This window comes from Halichoerus grypus, chromosome 15 (assembly GCF_964656455.1).
Source record: "Halichoerus grypus chromosome 15, mHalGry1.hap1.1, whole genome shotgun sequence".
Lineage (NCBI taxonomy): Eukaryota > Metazoa > Chordata > Mammalia > Carnivora > Phocidae > Halichoerus > Halichoerus grypus.
Window position 1 is genome coordinate 10,822,055 of NC_135726.1, and position 13,222 is coordinate 10,835,276.

Sequence of the window (13,222 nt, forward strand, 5' to 3'; positions counted from 1 at the left end):
CAGGGGCACAGCTGAGGAAATATTAAAATAAACAATCAGTTAGAGGCAGGAAAGGGCAAAACCCTACAGTTGGCCTTTTATTGCAAACTGTGTCTCCACACCAAAATATGGTCAAAAAAGGTAATTTTCATTTTCTTCTATTCCTTAGATCATTTTTGGTTTGAACAGAGTTTCAGTTCTGCCAGCTCTACGTAGGAGCTCTTCGCTGGTCACGGCGTCTGACATGGGAGGTACGGAACTATCTGCAACTGATCTTGCCCTCACAGAGCTCATGGTCTAGTAATAGATTTAGACAGGGAAACACGTGATGTTTATAATGGTAGAAATAGGTACCTGGTGAACAAGAAGGTCAGAGGATGGGGATATTAACAGGAAACCCCCCCCACATATATGTATTAAATACATATATTTCTAATAGTGAGAAGAAAATCAACACCCAGCCCTGCAAACAGGATTTCTAAATTGTGTACTTGTGAAGAGTTAATATTTACCTAATCAAATAGTTTATTTTTTTAAAGATTTTATTTATTTGAGAGAGAGAGAGACAGAGAGAAAGAGAGAGAGCACATGTGAGAAAGCATGATCAGGGAGAGGGGGGCGAGAGAGAGGGAGAAGCAGACTCCCTGCTGAGCAGGGAGCCCGACGCGGGGCTTGATCCCAGGACCCAGAGATCATGACCTGAGCCCAAGGCAGACACTTAACTGACTGAGCCACCCAGGTACCCCCTTAATCAAATAGTTTTAAACTACATTTTCAAATTATCAGGAAAAACGTCTAATTAAACATAAGCATACATGTCATACATGTGCTGAGGATTTTTGCTTTACCATTAGGTTTCAAGTTAATAACTTCTTATTTTAAGAAGAACTATTCTGGAGAACACAGCCAATGTAAATAGTATTGAGCTTGAAAGCTTAATTAAAGATTCCAATGACTTTTCAGGTTAGAGTGGGTCCAATTAAAATGAGCTGCAGTTTGATTAATTGATTCTGGATGTTTCCACTGAGCTATTATGTTTGGAACTGTCTTCCAATTAATTTCCTATCAATTTACCTGCCATGCTATATCAGATATAATGAATTCTGGAACTTCACAAACACTAGGTATCCTGTGAAACTAACGCCTAACCTTAGTTACTGAATCTGTTCACTTACATAACAGTACTGGGATCTGCACCTAATAGGTGCACTAGGCGATGAACAGAGACTGAGTCCAACCCTTCTATCATGTTCATTACTCCCAGGAAGTGAGTCTAAGTGACAGATGCTATTGTCACGAAATACGAGCTGGCTCTTTCCTATGCCAATTTCTTTTTTTTTTTTTGAGCAGGAAGACCTTTAATTTTTTAATGGCAAATTATTTATGTGCTGTGCTTGAATGTTATTGAGGATTAACTGGGAACAACTGTATATTTGCCCAGGGGCCTTAGAAAAAAAAGAAATCAAGATCCCACATTTCTCTTTAAAATTTGGAGTTATAGAGACGTGTCTGGCAGAGTACAGGGGCTCTCCCTAACCACGGTACTGCGGCAGAGAAAGGCAGCTAGGCTCTGACCACTGAGATCAACTTGGAACGGGAAAGTGACAGCCCATGCAGGCTGGGCCCAGGACCAAGTGAGGGGATTGAAGGGAAAAAATGGTCTCCCGTATATTATGTATTGGATCTTTAGTCCTGGTCTACCCAGCCATCCTTGGGAAGGCTTAGCCTTGTAGAAATGGTGCATTAATGTACAGAGCTGTGAGACTGGACCCCAGCTATGATTTTGCCATGGAATGTTCCTCATTGAACATAACCCTAGGAGAGCCCGGGGGAGGATGACTGTTCTCCCTCACGTTCAAAGAACTATTACGGCTGAAATAGGAAGGTAGTGTAACCAACAGTGTCAGAGGGCAGAAAACGCAGGCACTGTTCCCTGAACCAAAGTCAGTGGTGAGAACATGGCCTCGTGGTAGTCCCAGCAGAAGAATGTGGGTCTATTTAGTTTTCTCACATGCCAAGGCCACAGCACCTCTCTGGTTTGACCTCCTAAGGCATATTTTAAAGAAATGAACTGTTGGTGGTATGAGTCATATTCTCTGCTCTTAAGAGATCCCATGTGAATTCTGATTTCAGTCAACAGTCACTAAGATTTGCTCACTAAACATGCAAAAGTACACTGAGCGCTTCTTAAGCTAATCATGAAAAAGCCATCTAAGGAGGAGAGAAGAACACAATTGAAGTAAATGATATGATTGCACGAAAGAGAAATGTGGCTTTCATTGCACTGTGTTTTCGTGTGTGGGAACATATTTACACAAAAGAAAATCAGACTGCAATAAAAAGTATTCAAATGTAAAACTTTTTGACATGCTCATTCCAAAACTATTTTAGCCTATGAAAAGTGAACTAAAAGTAAAAAGACAAATCCTAGAATATATTATAATTAATAACCTCTGTTCATCAAAAGACACCATTACATATGCATATGAAAATACAATCCAAAGAGAGAAGAAATTTGGAATAAATGTATCTGGAATGAATCCAAACTATACACAGAATTCTTATAAATCTTTTTTTTTTTTAAGTAGGCTCCATGCCCAGTGTGGAACCCAACACAGGGCTTGAACTCACAACCACAAGATCAAGACCTAAGCTGAGATCAAGAGTCAGACACTTAACCGACTGAGCCACCCAGGGCCACCCCCCTCACCCTCCTTAAAAAAAAAAAAAAAAAAAAAGAAGACAACCTTGTAGAAAATGGGCAACAGATTTGAACAGCCACATCATAAAGGAGGATATCCAAATGGTCAATAGCTATTTGGCAATGTCTCTTAATGCTTAACATATGCACATCTTATGACCCAGTAATTCCACTGTTAGGTACAGACCCAACATAAATACAAGCATATGTTCACCAAAGGACCAGTACAAGGATGTATTTATGGTATCCAACTTTACAAGTACGCAAAAGCCCATCCACCGGAAATAAATCTAGCTTTGTATTGGTACTGTCAGTTTCCCAAAAGATCCCCAGGTGATACTCATGTGCAACAAAGGGTGAGAACCAACCTTCAGAGCTTCAATATGCTCAGAGTTCAACATTAACCTTTGTGTATGGCATTTAGAAATGGTTTGCTCCAGAAGTTCAATAAATATACGTGGATTTGATGCAATTCAAATGCAATGCAAATGACTTCAGAGTCTATGTCAGGAGTTCTCACTTCTCCTTCAGGTCCTAGTCACAAAGTATTGAGATGGAGTTTGCCCCATTTAAAAACCTGTCAGTAAAAGAATTTAGATTGCAAACAAAAATTGCAGAGCTAGTTGAATGAAAATCAATTCAAGGCTAATTTAAGAAACTTCTAAGAAAAATGCTGAGTTTACAAACCAAAATAGAAAATGACCACTGTCACATTTCAGCTTAAAAAAATGATTGCTTCTTTTCTCTCCATCATTTCCATGGTCGGAGAATGTTTGCGGGGGAATGATAACAGCAGTGACTCTCGACATTGAGTCCTCGGTGTAACAGGGTCAAGGGCATATGTTTAATACACCAATTAACATCATGCCACTAAACGTATTTTTTAAAGTAATAAATAGCATCTCTGAATAGGACTGTTCAACTCAGGTCATAAATTACACACATACAGAAAGGAGAAGGTGAAAGAATGTGAAAAGGTCGGGAAAGACCCAGTGCCATAATTAAGAACAAGAATGGAGAAAGACGGGCAACAACTAGAAGGTGAATCATCATTTTTATTACGAAAAGCAATGTGATGGTTGGGATATTTGGGGAAGGGGAGGAGATGGTCACTGCATTGGTGTTTACTGTTTCTAATTACATTCCTGTCAACTGTTTTCACTTGTTCATACAAGTGGTTTTATGTTCATTATTTTATTACTCCTTCAAGTTGCATGGCATCCTACAGTTTAGATGAACAGAAGACAATTGTTCCAATATTTGGAAGTACAGGAATTGTTCTGCTTTATAATTCTTTGGTGTAGACGAACACTAGTCCACCTCTGAAACTCTCATTTCCTTCTTCCTATTTCAATCATCATATATCATTGTTGCTCAGCAGAATTACGTTTTTAATCATGCTTTCTATTTATTTTTACTGATTTTGCTCAGAAGGTAAAGCATCAGTCTTGCCTCAGAGTTTCACTCTGAGATGTGGACACACTTTACAACTGATTTTTAAGGGAGAGACTGAAGCCAGCAATTGAGAAAACATATTAGATGCTTTCAGGTTATCCCATTCCACTAGTCACTTCTGAGAGACCACCAAAATCCTTAAGCTCAAAAAAAAAATGTAATGTCAATAAATATCAACATAGGCCTGGTTGTGGTAGCACAGTGAGGTGGAGAATATAACTGAAATCAAAATGAATATATATTCAAATATCCACAACATTTTACTTGTAGGTAAAAGTGTTACAGATATATCGCAAACAAACAGTTCTATATTATCGAAATCTCTTATGTTTCATATTTGTAGTATTATAAAGTAACTTTATTTGGTATTTGAAATATTCCACAATAGTGTTAATGTTTTCTGCCAAATTTGTTTACAAACAAGAAGGTACATTTTTGGTAAAAGCTACTAAATGCTGAGATACTAACATTATCTTAGACCAACATGAGTCTTATAGTTTTGTCCCGTGTTTATAAAGATTCTGTTTCTATGTAACTTAAAACTAGCATCATCATCATCATTGTCTGGATTCAAACATTTTTTTAGGAGTAGAAGTTATACTATAGACTTACTCTTTACAGTTACATTTATCTCATTAATATATCCTGATACCCTAAAACGAATGACAGTCATTATGCATACTTAAAAATACTGATTAGCCATAATTATTTTTAAGATGGATGGGTGAACTACAAATTAAACTCTTGAACTTGCAAGTAAGGGGAATGAAATTACCCTTTAAAATCTGAACCAGAAGATCAGTTCTGTTGAATCAGAGCAGAGACTCCTAGTCATCCACGGAGTCATGGCTCGGAGAACAGACTTAACTCTAGAATATTGGAAGGTATTCATACATGGGGAAACAGTGTCCAAGACAGAGTCCCTTCAATATTTGACTGTGTGCTGGCACAGAACATATGAACAAAGAAGCCCAATTTCCTGGGAGTGTGTGATTGTGGGATGGGTGGAATCTCACTGAAGAAAAGGGAGGAAGGGGAATATTTTCTCTGGGCTGTGAAGAAGGACCAGCAGTCTTTTGCAGCCTGGCAGGACTATGGTTTGTAGGGCTTATAGTACATAATCCAGACTGAAGGGTCAGGGAACAGCTTGAATCATCTTACAAATTATGATAAAGGAAGAAAACAAGAAACGCGAACTTCAGTTGAAATTGAAAACTGAGAAATGATGTGAGGATCCCAGACACCTACGAAGTGTTTTGTCCCCAAGAAGATTAGCAGGGCTAAGAAGTAACATACTAACAGCAACAACCCATCCAGCACAAGTTGTATACGTCTACACTTAAAGTATGGCCCACCGCTGGTTTTCACCATCTCCTCTCCAGCCCCTGCCACCACTAACTCCCACAGGGACCACAAATCCAAATTCTTCGACACTGTCTCACGAGATCCAGCATATAACTTGACCACGATGGATACCACGCTTTCCCTCAGACTGACTCTCCCCTCTGGCCACAATGGCTTCCTCCTTGCTCCCTGACTCCTAAAGCTCCTCCTCTTCACGTCAAGCATGGTCCCTCTGCCAGTAATTCTCTCCCTTCAGATGTTCACAGGTTCCCTCTTCTGCTTTCTCTGGCCTCTCTTCAAAGGTAAGGTCCTCAGAGGACACTCCCCTGACCACCCCACTTCAAGTACAAGCCCCCCAACCCAAGTCATTTCCTGACATTTTATATTATTTATCATTATCTGAAGTTGTATGCACACACACAGACACACAAATATATGTGTGTGTGCATGCATGTACAAAATGTGTGATATTAATAAATATATTATAAATAATATCTATTTGTCTTACTACTTACTCTTTTATTGGCTACCTCTTGTCTCCCACTGAAACATACTATCAGGAATGCAGAGAGCTACTTTTTGGTCTTAGTAAGTGTTATATTAAGTTAGTTCTAATTTTTACTGATTTTTTACTAGTTTTTTACCCACTTTGCACTAATTTGGTATAACCTTTTAAATTATAATTTAACCCCCATTGAAGTATTTTCATCTAGAAATTTAAAAAATATTCTGATTTGTGTGAAAGTAATGTTACAAACTGAGAAATTAATATTTTGTTGTGTAAGTATAGTTTTTATTAATTTGGTTGGGGCCCTTTCGCACGACAGGGGTCCACTCATGTGGTAGAGGTAAAGATAAAAAGAAGACCCTGATGTGCCTCTCCCTAAGCCTTTTAAAAAACAGGAGTCCTTCTTTCAATGTCATCACAGTAACCTTGTCAATTTTCTTGGTTACCTATGAGTAAAAAGAAGGGAATTATATAAACAGATTTTTATTAATAGTGGATGTAACAATTTTTTCAGAGATCTTTCTGCTTTTCTTTTTAGTTTTCAGTGACTTGACTTAAACATAGTAATGATTTTAGTTTATAAAACGTTCACACAGGCAGTCCTTGGATTTGAACACATATGGGAATATCAAAAGCCTAACCAATTGCCACCATAAAGATGAAATCTCCTAGGTATATTTATTAAAATTATAACACATGATTGATGGCAAAAGACTCAAGTCTGTTCCAACACAGTCTTCTGATATAACAACAGTACTTCTAACCATTACAACTACCTGAAATCAAATTAAGGCCAGGATTCCTATCACACACACTATATAGTGACTTCATTTCTATGAAGTTAAAATTCACACAAAGGATGAAAGTTCATGTTCAGGCGAACTGCAACAGATTTCACTGAAAAATTCGAGGACTGTTTCAGCCTTCTCAATTTCCAAGAATAATAAGGCTATTTCCAAGATACTGACAGATTTTAAATTGCCATACCTTTGGTTGCAGCCATCTCTCAGTTTTTGTATATCAAGAAATATCTACGTCAGTTTCCTGAGTTTCTAGCATGTTACTAAAAGAAAAGTTATGTATTCCAAGTATTCCTTACTATTTCCATACCCTTAAATAAGTCAGTTGAGTGGCTGCAAGATCATGATTAGATTGTCTATTACAGTGCCCTACTCATAGAGGCTGCTCATTAACTATTTATTGAATGAAAGAATTAATGATAGAATTAGGAGTATATAAATTCACTAGAAATCCCAAAAGTCTCTTAGTCAAATAAGTCACAAATTGGCTTATCTTTTGCAGTGAGAGTAATAAAACAAGACTATTAAGCAATAAAAGATGTAATGGGAATCTGTTGAATTTTGTTCTAAAACATAACTCTTAAAAATGCTTGAAACATAATTTCTGATCATTTATAATTTATTCTGCTTTATAGAGTTGTTGTGCCCTTATTTACATTAAAATATATGAGAAGTGATCAAGTAAGAAATAATTGCTGAACTTAACGGTCGATGAGTTCTATAAAGTAATTAGCAAAGATTGAAAATAAAACAAACAGTTCCAGAAGGATTCCACTATCAAGTCTACACATACCAAGGGAATGTATTTAGGCAATAAAGGAATATCTGGATATAAGCATGAGGTAGGTGATCAGAAGGTATCCGAAAAGTGGGCAAAATGAGAGACACCAGCAGAAGAACTGATGATTTGTACATTTTGCTCCTGCTTTTCTTTTTTTCCTCTATTGGCCTGTTCTTTGACAGGGGTCCCTGTCTGGCATCAGCCGGAACTACACGGAGGGTTCCTTAAATCCCCTGAGAACAGAGATAAACACCCCCCAACAAAACACTAAAAGCACTAATGTAAGAAATAAAACAAAACAAAACCAAAACCAAAAAAACCCAAACTGGAACCAATTACATAATCTGTAATATTAAGAATCCGGGTTTAGGAATCAATCAAACACAAATTCAAATCTCATTTACTAGGTAGATTTCTGAAAGCAAGGTATTTCAATCCCTTGTGCCTCAGTTAGTTCATCAGTAAAATGGGGTTAACCCATTTCACAGATTGGTTATGAGGAAAAAATAAAACACCTGGCACGCCTAGAACATAGGTTCTCAATAAACAGTGGCTTGTTGTGGTTATCAGTTGGTATTATTTCATTTTGGCCCACCTCTACACTTAGGTCATAGAGTTCAATGACAAACTACCTCCCAACAGAACTTACCCACAAAGAGCTGACTGTTGAGCTGTAAAAGGACGTGCCCATCAGCGGGAGCAGGCTGTGTCTTCGGTAAGAGCTGATCCACTTGAAGAGATGCCTCTTTCATGTTCCTTTCCACCCTGACATGGTGCCACTGGTTGTCGTTGAAATGAGTGGGTGACTGCACCGAGATTTCAAAAGGTCCATTCCCCACATCAAATGAAAAGGTCACTACTGCTGGAGCTGGAAATAGGAGATACGAAGATTGTTCCAGTTAGTCCCTGTGGTGGACAGAGGAGTCCTCAACACACTTAGGAATAGCACCATGGCATGGCAATCATGAAATATAAAGGTAACGGCTTAAATCTTACAGAAGGAACCGATGACATCAGTCAAGAATAGACGTGGAATGAGAACAGAAAATACATTTGGGAAAAAAAACCCCAGATTTTAAGAAATTCATCCTCAGAGTTAATTTTGCATATCGATAGAGCAAAGCTATTAAGCCAGAACAAGAAAACTATATAGCATCTGGCATTTTATGTAAAAATTTTTACAATGATTCAAAGTTTATCTAATTTTAAAAGCACATAATATACATTTGATAATAAGATACTAACAGTGGCCTAAGAGTATACCAAAATTATATGGCATACAAAATTATATGGCTGGTCGATTTAATTAAGTAATTCTGTAATTACCTGAGAATTTAGTTTTTAAAAAGCTTTAATTATTTGGATTTAAAACCCTACTTCAATTGGTTCTACAGAATACTAATTATTTTCCCAAATTATTGCGTTATATATTAAATTATTTTCTAGCAGAAAGGCTACTTAATATCATAGATATTTTTTCAAAAGGACACAGTGAAAAGATTTAGCTGATAAAGTAGAAACACAGTAGTTTAACAATTAGTTAAAGGATTTACTATTAAATAGAATCCCACAAGCTTCTAAGGAAAAGGAGACTCACAGCGTAGCTCTATCCTTATAAAATCGGTAATCCCCAGGTTCTCTAAAAATACCCCAGATGAAGCTGTTGTCTTAAAAAAGAAAGACACATCTGCACTAAGTTCTCCATGGAAAGTAGGAAAATGAAGGTATGAAGCCTCAGTATTGAAGGAAGCTGAATTCCAAAATGACCCTGTTTAAAAAAAAAAAAAGAAAAAGGAAAAAATCAAAAAGAAAAATTCATAAAATAAAATGAATGGCATAATTACATTTTCTATTTTTAGCATTTATACAAACCTGCTTTTCTTTTTTCTATTAACTGTATAGTATACAGGATGGGAGCCCAAGGATTGCAATCCTGGATTCCTTCCAACATAGGAGAGAAATGAACACTGCAGAAATGGTCTGAATGCTTTATTTTATATAAGAAAATCAGCCTCACCCTAAACACCACCCTCTGCCCTAAGTGATATAAGAATCTGCCAACTATTGATTAATAGACTGAACTTTTTTTATAACTTGAAAATTGAAACACCTACATTCCTTTGAATAACAAAAAATCTAAAGAAGCTCAAAGCATTTTTTTGTTCTGACACTTCTAACACAGAGTTACACCCTCAACTAACTGTTTTCATTAATGGGCTCTGCGATTTTCTAAACTGAGACTGGCATTCGAAATATTCTCAACTAATTAAAGATCAAGACACTACTTAGTCTGTGCTATGCTGATCTCCTCATGAAAATGCTCTTCTCATTCAAAATTACCTTCTACTTTGCGTGTAATAGTGAAGTAGATAAACAGCAGGAAAGGACTCTGAAAAAGTTTAAAAATGCTCAATATAAGGAGAAAAATGGGTAAAAGGCTGGGGTATAAATTAAGAGATCTGAGAAAAACTTATGTGGACTCTAATTTAATTATGATTTCTGTCCACAGGCAACTTCTTATCTTCACTTTTCCCATTCATTTTGCTGGTGCTGTATCGACAACTTTCCTTTTGGAAAAATACCGTGGGGCTCCTATAGCTCACCGTTTGGGAAATAAAATATAAATGCAGTGGCACGAGGTGGCAGGAGTGAGATCCAAGTGGCTATGTGTGGTTGATGAGAAACACCGTCAGAGAAACCAACTATGTATTGCTGCTACCACCAGCAAGTTCTCGACACATCGACCATGAACATGTATCTTGAGTTTGAAGCAACTGGCTCCATACACACTCACAACATTGGATAAAATTCTATCTAAACTACCTTTCTCGAAGACGTATTGATCCGCGGAAGTTAGAAAACAGTAATTTCAAAACAATGGCTCATTATGTTTGCAGGGAACAGATACCTAGAGTTAAAAAATCACAGACTCGACTCAGCTTCTATCTGTTCCTTAGATTTTAATTTATTTTGTATAAATTCTGGACCAAACAAGCAGTGGTTGTATCTATTTTACTTTTTCTGTTTTTCTTAGGGACCTATTTCAAAAGTCAATTCTCAGCTCATCTGTGAACAATTTTAGAGTTGAATTTATTCAGCTGAGAATATACTTTGAGGGCTTTTTTTTCCCCCTAAAGCCAAATGAAACTGCCTATTATCTGAGTTTGCCAAGCCTAGTCCTTATTTCCATTTTACAATTATTTCTATGATGAGACATTTGGATCTCTAGGAAAGAACGCAAGAAAATGCAAAATACGAAGTCAGGTATAAGAATACATTTGTGTTCTTAAAAGCTCTTACCTGACCCATTTTTAAAAGGGATTAAATGCCTTTCTGTTGAATGTGATATACATGAAAATTAAAGTTGTAACTCTAAATTATGGAATATTATTGAATCTTATTCATTTGGTCAGATTTAAAAGAACACTCAGAATTCCTTAAAGGTCTAAATTAGATAATATCATTAATAAAACATAATACTTCATATGTTTCATTTACATATCACAACTAACCCAATAAAGCATCCTATCGAAGGCTTCAGGGAACTGGTTGAAACAAAGGAACAACTCTTTGAACTGCTGCTATCTTTACAATGAATGCTTTTACAGCAATGAAAACAATTTATTACCTTAGGTAGCTCAAACATTCTCACACACATAATCGTGCCTATTTTGTCTAGTTAGCAAACCTTATTGTGCAGATTCACAATAGGTAAAAAATAGAGAACATTTTATTGGAGTAAGAAATTGCTGCTAATTCAAAACAATTATAAAGAAAGCAAAGGCCAATACTTCCATGATCGAATAATGTTTATGGCATATGATACCTCAGCTCTTTACAGACTGTGCTATTAGGAAGCACCCAGGAGAATGTGAACTGCCTCAGAGAAAGGAGGGGAGAGGGAGGGCGGCAGAGCAGAGCCCAGCAGGCGGGCACCAGCAGGAAGCTGCAGGTCTTTTGAAGAAAGAGTTTCTGGCTAAAGTGGTTTAAAAATCCTTAAGCTGCACCAGTAGCAACTTTGAATGCAATCACTTGCTGGATTAGTCAGGAGAGTTAGACCCCTTTTATCAGCCCAACAAAAACAAATCATGATGTGTTATTCTATGTGATTCACTAATAATAGTAAATAATTTTAAGTAATTAATAATTAATATATTTTCAATTAAATTCAGTATAGGGTACTAAAAATTTGGAAAGATTCCTTCAGGAATTCCACCTTTTATCTTTCAAAAAAAAAAAAAAGTAACGGATAATGGGATCCGTAGAAGAAGAAGAGGTACGAAGGATTTAATTCCATACACAAAGTAAAAAGAGCTCATTTAGGAAAATTAACTAAGTAAAATGTCAAGATTAGAAGTAATTTAAAAAATATTCCTTTTGCTAAACTTTTATTTATATCATGAATAGATTATCCTTTTAAAATAACAGTTATAGAGACAAAAAGTAGATTAGTGGTTTTCTAGGACTGGGGAAACAAGGCAATTGGAGAATGATAGGCGCTAAGGGGTGGAGAGTTCTCTTTGCGTGACAAAAATGTTCTTAAATTGATCACGGTAATGATTATACAATGCTATAAATATACTATAAGCCATTGAGTAGTTCATTTTACATACATGAATTGTATGGTATGTAAGTTATATCACAATAAAGCTGTTTTTAAAAAAGGACAATATTTGAAAAAGCTGTTATTTTTTAAGGCGCTGTGTTTTACTTTTAAAAGCAGAATGCATATGACATGCTAACCCTACCTTTCTTTCTTTCTTTATTGAGGTATGATTGACATGTAAAAAGCTGTGCATATTTAATGTATAAAACTCGGTAAGTTTGGTAACACTACCATTCTTTAAAGTAAATAAAATGAAGTAAAATATAGAAACTCCAAGGCAAGGGATAATTTACTAGTCAAATAAGAATCATTTGTAAAAGCCAGAAATATACTTTCTTTCATTAGAATTTTTATTTTGAGATAACTGTAGATTCTCATGTAGTTGTAAGAAATAATACAGAAAGATTCTGTGTACCCTTTAGCTGGTTTTCTCCAAAGGTAACATCTTGCAAAACCACAGCACACTATTGAAACCAGAATGTTGACACTGATCCCAGTCAAGATGCAGGACATCTGTGTCACTGCAAGTATTCCTCATGCTTCTCTTTTATAGCCACACCCACTTCTCTCCTGCCTCACCCCTTCTGTAACCTTGTGACAACCCCTAGTCAGTTCTCCGAGGTCATCTGACGAATGTTCTATAAATAAAGGCATACAGTATGTAGCCCCTTGAGATTAACATATTTTTCACTCAGATTTACTCCCTGAAGATAAGGCAGGTTTATGTGTGTCAGTAATTCATTTCTTCTTATTGCTGACCAGCATTCCATGTATGGAAAATCAGTTTGACCATTCTCCTATTGAAAGACATCTGGATTCTTTCTAGTTTTCAGCAATTACAAACAAAGCTGCTATAAACACCCATGTACAAGTTTTTATATGAATAAAAATTCTCAGTTCTCTGGGATAATGCCCAGGAATACAGTCCCTGAGTCGTATGGAGAGTTGCAACGTTTTACTTTTTAGGAAACTGCCGGACTCCTTTCCAGAATGGCTATATCATTTACATCCCCACCAGCAATGTGTGAGTGATCAGGTTTCTTCATGT

At 36.5% G+C, this 13,222-nt stretch overlaps 1 protein-coding gene across 3 annotated transcripts in view; it reads right to left on the bottom strand.

The window, feature by feature from the left end:
- CNTNAP4 (contactin associated protein family member 4) overlaps window positions 1–13,222 on the bottom strand; it is a 369,439-nt gene that overhangs the window by 137,495 nt on the left and 218,722 nt on the right. For all 3 annotated transcript variants that reach the window (XM_078063784.1, XM_036074809.2, XM_036074807.2), the window contains exons 16-17: window positions 9,166–9,336; window positions 8,218–8,436 (exon numbers count right to left, since the gene is read on the bottom strand). In XM_078063784.1, the coding sequence (XP_077919910.1) occupies window positions 8,218–8,436; window positions 9,166–9,336 (390 nt within the window). The remainder of the gene's footprint in view (window positions 1–8,217; window positions 8,437–9,165; window positions 9,337–13,222) is intronic.